The 15,206-nt window shown below is 42.3% G+C and overlaps 1 protein-coding gene across 1 annotated transcript in view; it reads left to right on the top strand.

The window, feature by feature from the left end:
• KIAA1549L (KIAA1549 like) overlaps positions 1 to 15,206 on the top strand; it is a 233,878-nt gene that overhangs the window by 175,519 nt on the left and 43,153 nt on the right. The window contains exon 14 of the mRNA XM_026651564.1: positions 14,787 to 14,965. Coding sequence (XP_026507349.1) covers positions 14,787 to 14,965 — 179 coding nt within the window. The remainder of the gene's footprint in view (positions 1 to 14,786; positions 14,966 to 15,206) is intronic.

Genomic DNA, 15,206 nt, shown 5'->3' with positions numbered 1-15,206 from the left:
ACCAAAGCCACAGGCACTCAATATTAAGATGGAAAATGCGACCTTGTACTGAAATCACATGTGCTATGTAATGTGAATAGTGTTCACCATGAAAGAGTACAAGCATTGTTCTGTAAAATGTATCATTTTAAAAACTTCTCTACTTTTTTTCAACCCTCCCTCTAGCAGCTGCAAATGTTTCAAGCCTCCCTCCTGCGTCCAGAAGGCTATCTCAGATAAGGCGTCGTAGAAAGATGACGCGAGACGACATGTTCAAAGAAATAATGAAATCCACCCACAATGAAAGAGCTCATTTGAATGAGTGGAAGGACACTGTATCTAAATTTAGGAAAGATGCCAGTGAACGTGAGGTCTTGAGGGATGCTCGAGATGAGAGGTGGCAGGCTGCAACGCTGGGGCTGCTGCGTGAGCAAACGGACATGCTCCGGCGTCTGGTGGAGCTTCAGGAACGGCAGCAGGATGACAGAGTGCCGCTGCAGCCGCTGTATAACCTACCTCCCCCCTCACCATGTTCCATATCCTCCTCACCCAGACGTGTAAGAACGCGGGGGGGGAGGCTCCGTGCACCCTCTCACTCCACCCCAGGGGACAGCCCAACCAAAAGGCTGTCATTATATTGAATTTGATCAGTGGCCTTAGACTTCCCTCTTATCCTCCTCCCAAACCTCACCCAGATTACCTTCTTGGTTCTCTCCCTATGTTTATAATCACTTAATAAAGAATACATGATTTTTAAACGATAGTGACTTTATTACCTTTGAAAGAAAGCTGGGGGGAGGGTGGGTTGCTTACAGAGAATGAATGAGAATGAAGGGGGCTGGTTTTCATGAAGGGAGAAACAAACAGAAATTTCACACTGTAGCCTGGCCAGTCATGAAATTGGTTTTCAGAGCTTCTCTGATGCACAGCGCTTCCTGGTGTGTTCTTCTAATCGCCCTGGTGTCTGGCTGCGCGTAATCAGCAGCCAGGCGATTTGCCTCAGCCTCCCACCCTGCCATAAAGGTCTCCCCCTTACTTTCACAGAGATTGTGGAGCACACAGCAAGCAGAAATAACAATGGGGAGATTTCTTTGGCTGAGGTCAGAGCGAGTTAGTAGCGATCTCCAGCGCGTTTTTAAACGGCCAAATGCACATTCTACCACCATTCTGCACTTGCTCAGCCTGTAGTTAAACAGCTCCTGACTCCTGTCCAGGCTGCCTGTGTATGGCTTCATGAGCCATGGCATTAAGGGGTAGGCTGGGTCCCCAAGGATAACTATAGGCATTTCAACATCCCCAACGGTTATTTTCTGGTCCGGGAAGTAAGTCCCTTGCTGCAGCCGTTTAAACAGATTAGTGTTCCTGAAAACGCGTGCATCATGAACCCTTCCCGGCCACCCCACGTTGATGTCGGTGAAACGTCCCTTGTGATCCACCAGTGCTTGCAGCACCTTTGAAAAGTACCCCTTGCGGTTTACGTACTGGGTACCCTGGTGCTCCGGTGCCAAGATAGGGATGTGGGTTCCATCTATCGCCCCACCACAGTTAGGGAATCCCATTGCAGCAAAGCCATCCACTATGACCTGCACATCCCCCAGAGTCACTAGCTTGTATAGCAGCACCTCAGTGATTGCTTTGGCTACTTGTATCACAGCAGCCCCCACAGTAGATTTGCCCACTCCAAATTGATTCCCCACTGACCGGTAGCTGTCTGGCGTTGCAAGCTTCCACAGGGCTATTGCCACTCGCTTCTCAACTGTGAGGGCTGCTCTCATCCTGGTATTCTGGCGCTTCAGGGCAGGGGAAAGCAAGTCACAAAGTTCCATGAAAGTGCCCTTACGCATGCGAAAGTTCCGCAGCCACTGGGAATCGTCCCACACCTGCAACACTATGCGGTCCCACCAGTCTGTGCTTGTTTCCCGGGCCCAGAATCGGCGTTCCATGCCTATAACCTGCCCCATTAACAGCATGAGCTCCAAAGCACCGGGTCCCGCGGTTCGATAAAATTCCATGTCCATATCCTCATCACTCTCGTCGCCGCACTGCTGTAGCCTGCTCCTCTCCGCCTGGTTTTCCCGGTTCTTGTTCAGCATAAACTGCACGATGAGGCGCGAGGTATTTACAATGTTCATGACTGCTGTCTTGAGCTGAGCGGGCTCCATGCTTGCCGTGGTATGGAGTCTGCTGCGTTCACCCAGGAAAAAAGGCACGAAATGGTTGTCTGCCGTCCGTTGCTTTCATGCAGGGAGGGGTGGAGGGAGGGAGGGGTGAGGCTGTACCCAGAACCACCTGCGACAATGTTTTGGTCCCATCAGGCACTGGGATCTCAACCCAGAATTCCAATGGGCAGGGGAGACTGCGGGAACTATGGGATAGCTATGGGATAGCTACCCACAGTGCAACGCTCCAGAAATCGACGCTAGCCCCGATACATGGACGCACACCACCGAATTAATGTGCTTAGTGTGGCTGCATACAATCGAATTTATACAACCTGTTTCCCAAATTCGAATTATCTAAATTCGGATTAATCGCGTAGTGTAGACATACCCTTAGATTACACTGCTCTACAGCCAAAATGCTTCTGAAATAAATGTAGTCAAACTTTACTAATTCTGGGTCACTGAGAATGAAAATGATGCTTAAAATTCTTGATTGGCTCTAGTTTTCAAGATATGCTATTGGGTCAGTATATACGACCCTTGACTTGGGAATGGCGGAGGATAAGTGAGTTATAAAAGGAAGGGATCTCAATTTAAACCAGAAATGACTAAAATACATCTTTGACTGGATCTATGAATAAATCTATAACTGGGTTTGGACAGTACTTGCTTTTTAGGCAAAACAATGAATGATGCAATCTGAAGCTGGTATTGCGTCATACATGATATAAATTGCATCATGTTATTCCTAGAAGTCATGGATGATGCAATCATAATGAAGCTTACATCACTCTGCTGAACAAATTGCCCTATATTAGCTCTAGAAATCAGACAGTGTCGTGCTCTCTTATTTGTCAGTGTTTGATTTTGCAAAGGGACACATTTCTGTTTAGCCAAAGTGAGCAGAGATGCCTCGTACTTGTGTGAACAGTGCTGATAACTTCTGCTATGTTTGTGGTGAAGTGACTTTTGCATCACAAAAGCGCAGTATAACCACTATGGTTAAGAAAGCCTATCACCTTTATTTTGGCTGCAAAATTGGAGATCAGGACAAGAGGTGGGCCCCACTTTGCTGCAACACTTGTGCAACAAATCTTCGCCAGTGGTTGAACAGGAAAAGGAAATCTATGCCTTTTGCAGTGCCAATGTTTTGGAGAGAGCCAACAGATCATACTAGCAATTGTTACTTCTGCATGGTGCCTCCAGTTGGGAAAGGTGTGTCAAAGAAGAAAAAGTGGACTGTGCATTATCCAAACATTCCATCAGCTATACGCCCAGTACCCCACGGAGAAGGACTGCCGGTTCCTGATGCACCAGAATCATTCTCACTTGAGTCAGACGAGGAAGAGGATGAAACTTCTGGTCCTGAACCATCAATGTCACAGGACCCACATTTTCTCCCATCCTCCTCCTCTGAACCACACCTCATAACACAAGGTGAACTGAATGACCTTGTCAGGGATTTGGAACTACCCAAGAGTAAGGCAGAGCTGTTGGGGTCCAGACTACAGCAGTGGAATCTCCTGGCAGGTGATGTTAGGGTTGCCATGTTCCATGACCATCAAAAGGATCTTGTCCCATTCTTCTTCATGGAAGGTGATCTTGTAGCCTGCAACAACATCCATGGTGTGATGGCAGCTCTCAACATCGTTCACGATCCAGATGAGTGGAGACTGTTCATTGATTCATCGAAGACGAGTCTTAAAGCTGTTTTACTGCATAATGGCAATGTTTTGCCATCAATTCCAGTTGGTCATGCAGTCCTTATGAAGGAAACCTATGACAACATGAAACAACTTTGGAGGTGCATAAACTATGACCAACATCAGTGGCAGCTTTGTGGTGATTTGAAGGGTGTTGCTCTCTTGCTTGGTCTGCAGACTGGATATACAAAGTACTGCTGTTTTCTCTGCAAATGGGATAGTCGTGCAAGAGATTCCCACTACATCAAGAAAGATTGGCCACTCCGACAGTCATTGGAGCCTGGGAGGAAAAGTGTTCAGCATCCACCACTTGTTGAATCAAGGAAGATTTTGTTACCACCCTTACACATCAAGCTGGGTCTGATGAAGAACTTTGTCAAGGCCATTGACAAAACACAAGCAGCTTTCAAATACCTCCGTGGAAAATTTCCAAGGTTAAGTGAAGCTAAGATAAAGGAAGGTGTCTTTGTTGGTCCTCAGATTCGTGAACTTCTTCGAGATGATGCATTTGACCATGCACTGCGTGGCAAGGAAAAGACGGCATGGAAAGCCTTCCAGTTAGTGGCAATAAATTTTCTCGGAAACAACAAGGCAGACAACTACAGGTTGTTGGTGGAAAACCTCCTCAAGGCATACAAAAGCCTTGGTTGCAACATGTCACTAAAGATACATTTTTTGCACTCTCATCTAGATTTTTTTCCACCGAACTGCGGAGCAGTGAGCGAAGAGCACGGCGAGCGATTTCACCAGGACATTGCAACAATGGAGAAACGCTATCAGGTCAAATGGAGCCCATCAATGCTTGCAGACTATTGCTGGATAGTGACAAGAGATGCTCCATTAAATGAATACAAGAGACAAGCCAAGAAGCGCTGAGTAGACACTGAATAGGACTAAACTATGTACATAGTTTTTTGCCTTTTGTTTCATAATAAATTTTATTTATATAACCCTTTTGCTGATTTTTAAAGTGTTACATAAACAGGACAGGTGAAATATTATCATGTAAAGCAACCATAAACACATGAAAAGACCTAGGTTTACAATTTATGATTAAAACTCTATCTACACAATATACATAGACATAAAATGTAAAAACTTAAATATCTTAGAAACAGTAGCCAATCAGTTGTGTTAATTGTCATATTTGAATTCAGCATATCAAAATACATAATAAATAGCACATTTTATCTCTGAAGCAGATGACTTCTCAAAAATTGTAGACCAGTGTTACCTGCCACTTGAGCTAATGGAGCAAAACAGAAGTAGTAGGTTATCATTCTCCATGTGGACCAGCATTAGAGCAGAATGAGACACTAGGCACAGACCCTTCTGCCCCTGTTCCCGCCCCCTCATCCTTTCCTTTCTGCCCTGTTCCAGCCCTCTCTTCTCCTCCCCCAGCTTCTCATCCCAGTTGCAGTCTCCTTGCCTAGCCAGTCCCAATCTCCCACCCTGGACTTCCTGTCTAAGTCCAATCTTCCACCTGCTGTTTACCAGCCTCCTTTCTCTTCCTCTCATGCCAGTCTTCTTTCTTCCCACCCACAGGCTATTTGCCCAGCCAGGACCAGTGCCCCATTCCCAGGCTTCTCATCTGATCTGTGTCCCTTGTCCATTTCCCCCTTTTCCCAATGGCTCCTTGTCCCAAACTCCATGCTCAGCCAGTTCAGGTTTCTACTCCTTTCACCCAAATTCCTCATCCAGTCTGTCTCCCTGACTCCCAGTTAGGATGATCAGATGTCCCGATTTTATAGGGACAGTCCCGATATTTGAGGCTTTGTCTTCTGTGGGTGCCGATTACCCTCCACCCCCGTCCCGATTTTTCACACTTGCTCTCTGGTCACCCTACTCCCAGTTAGTCTCCTGCTGCACACCTCCAGGCTCCTGACCCCAACCTACTCCCTCTGCTGTCTCCCCCATCCATTTCAGCTCCGTGTTACCTCCGTGTTTGAGTTATGCTGCCTGGGTTCCAGCAAGGGGAGCATTGAGAGCTCTGGACACAGACTATCTGCTGTCTGACCAATGCCTAAGTGGGGAGGGGACATCCTTTGTAAAACTTCTCTGCCCACTTTCCTGAGTGTTGTATTGCACGTGAAAGTCCCACAAGTGGCAATATGCGGAGGCCATCTTGATGTAGAAAGAAAGGTTATTTTTCAGTTGCTGGTTCTCTGGAAGTGTTGCCTCAGAATATAAATACTACCAGCTTGTCGTCGTCTTTGCTTCTGCATTCCTCTCTTGGGCTCACCAGAAGATACTGGGTGTGGCTGGGAACCACACAGACTTCCAAACGCTTGGTACCATAAACTGGGGGTACTTGTATAGTCCCAATGGGCACTGTATTTCTGGCAGATTCCTGAAGCTCAGCAGTACCAGGGCCACATCCCACAAGTGTGAATATGCAGAGGGAACGTTCTTAAAGAGCCATATTTACTACTGTAAGTAAGCTTTCTTTCTCCCTCATGGGCATTTGTTGTTCCAGGATCCATTATGAGCGCCTCATCTTCCAAGCACAGAGGCTCCTCTTTCTTTTAAAAGAACTAGTCTCTCTCTAGCTTCACAGTGTACTGCCAGCAGGCAGAGCAGCTGAGAGAAGAGATTCCATCCCCAACTCCCTAGTGTCTCACTTCCATTTGAAGAATCAGGAGGTTCCTCTGCATCTCTCCTCTATCTTGGGGGAGGAGATTTTTCCATAATATTTCCCCTTCCTTTTTGGTGCCCCCCTGGTAGGGAGAGGATCAATGGAGAACAGGAGTGTGCAAGATGTAGTGCTGGAGGAAAAAACCTGGAAATGTAGAAGGCCCAAAGGGGCTCCTACACATGGCTCAGCTGCACAAAACTCACTGCCTCCCAATGTGGCTGCCAAGTTTTAAGCTGTCTGAGGCAAAAATTCAGTTACCTGAGCTGGCTTTGCAGAATCTCCAAGCCAGATCTCTGGCTGAATGCTCCAGACAGAGGTGAAACATGGCAGCAAGGTTTCAGTCCAACAGCACAAATGTGTCAGGCAAGCCTTAAGCTGCTTGGGGTAGAAATTTAGTTGCAGGAGATGACATTTTTGGAAACAACAAACCAGATCTCCTTGGCTGTTTTTGCTCTTTGGTTGTCTGACTCCCACAAGTTTTGAAACAAAAAACACATTTAAAAAAAAAAATCCAGGTGGCTCAAATTCCCCATATTTGGTACCAGTTACTATTACATCTGGGCAGGCAGAAGATTCTGTTCATTGATCCTGTTTTCCTCTTAGTTCCTGTAGATGTGGGTTTGTGAAACATGGCATAGTCTGCCATTTCCCCATTCTTTTACTACTCCTTCCACTGCCTTTTCCTCAAGGAGTCAGCAGAGCAGTCTGGCTGTACAACCAGCCTGCTCTGCCCCTTGCTCCTCTCTCAAGGGTGAGACAACCCAGTCTTCCATTTTACCACTGCTTTCTCTGTTTTTCCCCCCCAGGATACAGCAGAGCAATCTAGCTCTTTCAACTAGCTTGTCAGTGTCAATGGATCTTCTGTTTAGACTCTGTTGGGTTAGCGTGGGCTTGACCCAGGCTGCATTTTTTACTACTCCAGCTGATTGCTTTTCTTCCCAATGCAGCGAAGGACCCTATCCTGTACAGCCAGCCTACCTATATTCTACCAACATAGCTGGAATCTGCAGACTGAGGTGTGATTAAGCGTTTCTCCTTCCAGTTTCTGTTTGTTCCCAGATTGCCCTAATCTGCCATTTTATTGAGCATGACTGCAGCTTTCAGCTAAGTGACAAAGCTGAGAGTATCTGGTTGCTCACAGTTTAGGTCTGCCAAAGGGTAATCCAAATGGCTGTGAACCTGCACCAAAATGTCATCATAAGGGAGGAGAATGCACCATTTTGTTGCCCAGCTGCAAAATCACTTCAGCAAGCGTTTAAAGCTCACAAGCTTCAAGGATGACTGCTCGTGGCTGGCTCTCCTCTCCTCCCCACATCTTTTCAGCTCCTGCTTCTATATATAATGGCACAACAGAATGAGAACTAAATCACTGAGACCTCAAACAATTAATAGAAACGTAGTGGTCCAGATACCCACAATCTCTGATTACTACAGATGTCAGTGCAGCATTCCTGAACCCCTTCAGACTCCCTGACTAACAGCCCCTGAGGCTCTTGGCCTGGACCCTGAGGGTATGTCTTCACAGTGAGTGACAGCCCATGGCAGTGAGTCTCAGAGCCCAGGTTGACAGACGTGAGCTTGCAATACTGTGCTAAAAATAGCTGTGGAGATGTTGTGGCTTGGGCTGAAGCTCAGGCTCTGAAGTCTAGGGAGGGGGTCGGCTTCAGAGGCCGAGCCATAACGTCTACACAGCTATTTTTAGTGCTGTAGCCCGCACGCAAGTCTCTCGACCCAGGCCCTGAGACTTGCTGCTGTGGGATGTGTAGATGCACCATGAGAGGCTTTGCTTTCTAGAGCATGAATATTCAGGAGGACTCATGGACTTCCTGCTCAGCTTTATAAACTGTCTGATAATCTGGGCATTTCAGGGGATATGGAGATCCTGGAATTCTTGGTGCTTTTGAAAAAGACAAGGATCCAATTTTTTGCCTCTCAATCAGGGAGGATATTGGAGATATTGAATACAGTATACTGAAGTTCTTTCTAGATGGCCTATTGATTGTGTCTGAATCCTAGCTTCCTGAAGGTCCAAGTCTGTTAGCGCATTTCTTCCACTTCCAGCTCTTTTTGGCAATTTCCCAATTTCTTAAAGCTGTGTCTCTTTTCAGAGACATTGTCAGGAAACTGTTAGAATGATTTGATGCTTCAGGTGACCTCTGAACCTTCTCTTTTGAATATATAGAGGAGTCTTCTCTGTGCTTTCTGTTAATTCTTTTCTTGTTAGCAATTATATTGTCTGGAGAATTAGTAAATTTGGGGGGCTGTCCATCTAGAATCCTTATGTGCAGTTGCCAGATGAGGTAATTATCAGGCTTGCCCCAGAATTTTCTATCCACCAAAATCATGTTTTTCACTTGATATAATCTATTTACTTGCTTTCCATAACTAGGAGAATTGTTGCACACTACAGAAGTGGTTGAAGCATTCAAATTCTGTTTACATAAACTAACCCTTGAAGAAAATTTTAGGATTAGTCTGGTGATCTATGAAAGGGTTCAAAGCATCATATCCATTATTTCCAGATGGATAAATTCAGGAGTTTATCAGGACTACAGATGGTCACAGAAGAGCCCCCTACTTTTCTGAGAACTCATTCAGTCAGGCATGTGGCCACTTTGTGGGCAGATCAGCACAGGGCTTCATTCAAGCAATTTGCCACATGGCTACCTGGTTTTCAGTGCATTCTTTTATCCATCACTCTAAAACAGATGTTATCTTTGACTGACATGACTTTTGGAAGAAAGTTTCTCCTCTCTTTCCCTGGGTTTTTCTTCATTAGAACTCTTCACATAGTGTGGGAAGAAGAAAAACAAATCACCCCAACCAAACAAAACATGTAACAGTCCTCAAATAAGAACTGTTTACCTCTCAGTTTTCTTTTTGTTCTAAGTTTCTGTTCTAATTGTATGGGAAATATTTCAATCCTTCCTTTCCCCCCAGTTTATGCAGCATTCTTGCAGGGGAAAAGAGAGATCTTGGGATTCTCTCACATTGGGATCTTGTGCTGGCCTAAGTGTTCATTTCCCCTTTTTGTGTTAAGAAGAGAGAAAACAAAGTATCCTGCTTGGATACTAATCGTTCATCATGTTCATTAGTCAGAAATCTACAATTTGTCTTCTCAGCTTGGGTAGCTGCTTGGGGAACTAGTGAGTAGAATTAGGCAACTAACTGATTTTTTTGGGTTTGGTGGCTGAACCAGAAAAATACTAAAAAAAACCCGTAGCTTTGGGTTGAGCTGAAGACAACAATTATTTTATTTTTCTTGGTGAAATGAAAATCTCATTTTGTTTCACTTTGCGGTGGCTTTTACTCTTTTTTCGTGTTGGGTTTTAAAAATATAACAATTTCATTTTGAAAATACCAAAATCAAGTGTTTTGACTCTTTGGAATTTGTCTTCCTTCATTTTTATTCACCTGAAACTATTTGCCAGATTTGACGCAAGTTTGCAAACAATTCAGTTTGACCAAAAATGCGGGAGGAATCAACTATTCATGGGGTGGGGTCAGACTCTCTCAGCTCTACTACAGAGCTGATGGGTTAGCTCCACCTGCTGGTGCTGCATTTTGAAACTAGAGTGAAAAGGTTTTTAAAAAAAGAGAGCTTCCATGCTTGGAAGATGAGAAGGAAGAACCCAGTTGTAATGGATCATGGAGCACTAGGTGCCAACTTCAGAGAAGGAAAAATTACAGGTAGGTAAGTATATGTAACCTTTCTTTCTGCCCCCACAAATTTACACTGGTCGGTATTTGTTTTAATCCAGAAAGAGGGACAGAATAATCAATATCATTTTTTTAAATTCATGTTCATTTGGTTAAAAACAACAAACTAAAAGTATTGCTTTAGATGTGGGTTGTTGCAAGTTTCCCCCCTTTCAGGCACTAATTATAATTAAAGTCCCCCTTTTGAGTGACTATTAAGATTAAAATATAATCCAAATGTTCTTTGTGTTCTGTAATCCTCACATCCTCTCCCCTCAACCACATGTTCAGAGACAAAATGAATGTGCTGAACCATGTTGTATACATGCAGATGAAGTAGCCCTCAAAGACTTGTAGTTTTCTATGTGATCTTCCATTGGTTGGTTTACTGATAGTGACATGGTGAGTTGTGATTAATCAGATTCTGAGCACTCTTCTTGAATTCACTGGGAAAGACAAAAGAGAGGAAATGTGAAAGTGCCCACAGTGCTTGCTTGCAGTTCACTGCCTATCTAAATTACACCAGATTGCTAAAATCTATGGATCTCATCCCTATTTTATCACTCATCCGGCAATGAAAAGAAATGCAACAGAAAAAGCCACATTCATGATTCAAATGACACTTAATAGACAAATGTTAAGTTAGGGTGGAAAAAACATTCAGTTTCTGGTCCAATTTGATTAGAGTTAATTAGGGCTGTTGATTAATCGCATTTAACTCATGTGATTAACTGAAAAAAAAATTAATCACGATAAAAAAATTACGGTAATCATGATTAATCGCAGTTTTAATCACATTGTTAAACAATAGAATACCAATTGAAATTTATTAAATATTTTTGGATTTTTTCTACATTTTCAAGTATATTGATTTCAATTACAACACAGAATACAAAGTGTACACTGCTCACTGTGTATTATTATTTTTTATTACAAATATTTGCACTGTAAAAATGATAAAAGAAACAGTATTTTTCAGTTAACCTTTTACAAGTATTGTAGTGCAATCTCTTTATTGTGAAAGTGCAATTTACCAAGGTAGGGTTTTTTTGTTACATAGCTGCACTCAAAAAAAAAAAAAAAATCCAATGGGAGAATTGTATGTCGCCTACTCTGTTTTACCCGCATTCTGCCATATATTTCATGTTCTAGCAGTCTCGGATGATGACCTTGCACATGTTGTTCATTTTAAGAACACTTTCACTGCAGATTTGACAAACCGCAAAGAAGGTACCAATGTGAGATTTCTAAAAATAGCTACAGCACTCGACCCAAGGTTTGAGAATCTGAACTGCCTTCCAAAATCTGAGAGGGACGAGGTGTGGAGCATGCTTTCAGATGTCTTAAAAGAACAACACTCTGCTGTGGAAACTATAGAACCCGAACCACCAAAAAAGAAAATCTACTTTCTGCTGGTGGCATCTGGCTCAGATAATGAAAATGAACATGCATCGGTCCTCACTGCTTTGGATTGTTATCGATCAGAATCCATCATCAGCATGGATACATGTCCTCTGGAATGGTGGTTGAAGCATGAAGGGACATATGAATCTTTAGTGTATCTGGCATGTAAATATCTTGCGACGCCGGCTACAACAGTGCCATAAGAACACCTGTTCTCATTTTCAGGTGATGTGAACAAGAAGTGGGCAGGATTATCTCCTGCAAATGTAAACAAACTTGTTTGTCTGAGTGATTGGCTGAAAAAGAAGTAGGACTGATTGGACTTTGTAGGCTCTAAAGTTTTACATTGTTTTATTTTTGAATGCAGTTATTTTTTGTGCATAATTCTACATGTGTACATTCAGCTTTCATGATAAAGAGATTGCAGTACGGTACTTGTATTAGGTGAATTGAAAAATACTATTTCTTTTGTTTTTTACAGTGCAAATATTTGTAATCAAAAATATATATAGAGTGAGCACTGTACGCTTTGTGTTCTGTGATGTAATCGAAATAAATGTATTTGAAAATGTAGAAAACATCAAAAAATATTTAAATAAATGGTATTCTATTATTGTTTAACAATGCAATTAATTGTACGATTAATTTTTTTAATTGCACAATTAATCACAATTAAATTTTGTATCGCTTAACAGCCCTAGAGTTAATTTATCCATACTAATAGCACTATGCTAGATGCTGAAGATGGACTTTACTACTCTTAGAGATGATGATGGTATTTTTGCTTTGTGCTAATACAAAACAACAAAAGTAGCTGTCCTTTGATTCTCTGTACTCATCCTTTCTTTTTTCATTGAATAAATGTGTCCAATACCCAAACAAATAGTGGATAAATAAGTCTAAGTCCAGATCCTGCAATGAGTTCTGTGCAGACAGATGAATGCCGATGCTGAGCCATTTTGAAGCCAGTTGTAGTCTGTGTGGGTGCTGGATTTTGTCCGCATGGACTTCATTGCAGGATTGAGACCTTAATTAACAAGTACAACACTTCCAGCTAAGACATTTTCCTATGTTATTGGCCTGAACAGTGTAGACTAGATCAGAGTGTTAAAAAGAAGCCATTACAAAACCATATTTGAGCCTGGTTGGAACTAACTTTTGAAAATGGTTTCAAAACAGTTTGGTCCAGTCAATGCTGGCCAGTCAACCCACGTCTAAAACTTGTTTAGTTGGAATAGTGTTTAAATAAAGTTCAATCTCTGTTCATGGACCAGTACAGACAAGGCCTATATGATGCAGGTGAGGGAGTTACTACCATATTTTGTATCTTTTTATGTGTAGGTTACTGGGATACTATCCAAGTTTAGGTCAATCATGACCATCTTGACAGCCTTTCAATTGTGTATGTAAAATAAAACTCTGGTCTTGGTACAATATTTGGTACCGCTATCCATTTCACAAAAACCACCGTCAAAAAGCTAATGAACTAATTTTTCTCCCTTAGAGGCAGTCCCTCCACAGTTGAAGCACCTTGTTATGGCAGCATGTAGTAAGCTTGCACTTGAGTAGTATTGTAACTGTTCTTTGACTAAACAGCAGTTTATATTGCTATTTAGCTAAAAAACCCATATTCCAAAGCTGTTTAATCACATGCCATTCACAAGCATTAAGCAATTAAAAATACCTGGGGGGAAAAGTGTCTGGACTTAATAATTATTTTAAAATGTTCTCCTATTAGGTAGTACTGTATGATATGGACGCTTTAAATTGTTCATCTAATACTCCTACCATAAAATTCTGTCCCTATTGAAACCAGTGGGAATTTTGCCATTGGCATCACTGAGCCAGGTTTTTACCCCATTTACTAATAAGAGTCTTCGGAATTCATAGCACTGTGCTTTACTACCCTCTGTAAAAGTCTGAGAGGCGTTCCCAGTAGACTAAAATAAAGACCATTTTATCTGAGCAATTTCACAAATCCTGAGGGACATTATTTAGTGACAGCATGATATAACCTGTATTTTTCAACAGTTCAAATCATGTCAACTCAGCCTACTGTGAATACACAGAGAAAGATGAATAAGCTTATACAGTGGGTTCATATTTTATGTAACTTCTATCAAACATTTTTACCAAACTATCTATCTTAGTTGTTTAAACAGGTCTAATCTATCTCTTGCTGAGCTGCCTTCAGTGCATTATAATTCTTGCAGTGATTAAAGATTAAACAGAATATATTTTCAGAGGAAGTAATATAGAGCATACCACTCTGCTCTTTAATGGAAGCTGATTTCTACTCCTGTCACAAACGGATGGAATACATTTTTTTTCTTTCATAGCACAATTATTTAAGGAGGGATCTCTGCAGAATTTGCCCTCATGCCTTACAGGAAACTTTTTCAAAACAAAGATAAAGTAGGCTTCAAAAACTGATAATGGGATGCCCTCTTTCCAACATAAATTAGGGGGGAATGGCTAATTTGGTTTTTTTGAAGGCTCCCCTTTTAAGCAGAGATTTACAAATAGAGGATTGACTGTGCCTTTTAATTGTAAACATTCAGAGTTGTTTTACATTAGTAGTCTTTTCCTTTCTGGTCACAAATTCTGACAAACTTTATGAAATGACTGCAGGTGCTATTTTTCTAAAGCAAAAGATTACATCAGCTGGGGAACTAGCAGTTACTTGTGCACACTTGCACACTCAACACTGTGCTTCATTTTAACAGCTTTCGTAGTAATAGACTTAACAGTCCTTGCTAAAATCAGTGGTTTTATTTTCAGATTGACACAAAGTGCTAATATGGGATTCTGCTGGATACTTCTATACATGTCATGGCATTTGAAAACTCACACGCAATCTTCTTTTGTATAAAGTATATGGAAGGATGTGCTTTTTGTCCTCCATTATCATTTTCCTACAATTTGTTCTACATCAATCTTTTTTCTAATTTTCCTTCCATGTTATAGGTGAAAATCAATCTTCCACTTTTAGGAGAGTATGTTCAGAAACAATCCCTTAGAAGAAAGTTTCTCATCCATCTAAAATCTAACTGGAGTTCTTCCAGTATGGAAGTCTTCAGGGTCTACTCCTCTAGTGTATTGAGCACCTCAGTATTGATCTATTGCATGTGTTCACTTAGTTGTCACCTGAACCTGTAGTAAACCTATTGAGAGCATATGCTCAATAAACGTAATATGCTTTAGTGCCCCTTAGTGATGAAGAGGAGGGAGGCATTCTCTTTGAGAACATCGCCAAGTCTGCCCTTGATCCCTTTGACACATCTTCTGGATCTGTACAGCTGATTGCTATCAAACCTGTAGCATTGCCTCCCGCTCACCCTGCATCAGACAGGAGCCAGGAATCTGCTATCATTAATGGAGAGGTAAGAGTAATCAGACAGTGTTTCACCTGCTGGTTTCTTGATTATATGTGGAGACACATATCTGTGATAGGACCTTAGCTTGGTGCATTGAAGAGAGAGAGGAGAAATGTTAGAAGCCTTTCACCCTTTGTGTGGCCTATGTAAAATCCTGTCACAAATGCCGTCTCTGTGCTCAGGACCCACTCTTTCCTAACATACCTGTAGATGCATGGTGCTCTGAAGGAGGCAACCTATCTAGGTA

Source organism: Terrapene carolina, unplaced genomic scaffold (assembly GCF_002925995.2).
Source record: "Terrapene carolina triunguis isolate 2854851 unplaced genomic scaffold, T_m_triunguis-2.0 Scaffold96, whole genome shotgun sequence".
Classification (NCBI taxonomy): Eukaryota; Metazoa; Chordata; order Testudines; family Emydidae; genus Terrapene; species Terrapene triunguis.
Note: the sequence above shows the minus strand (reverse complement) of the source record. Positions and strands in the feature narration are given on the sequence as shown.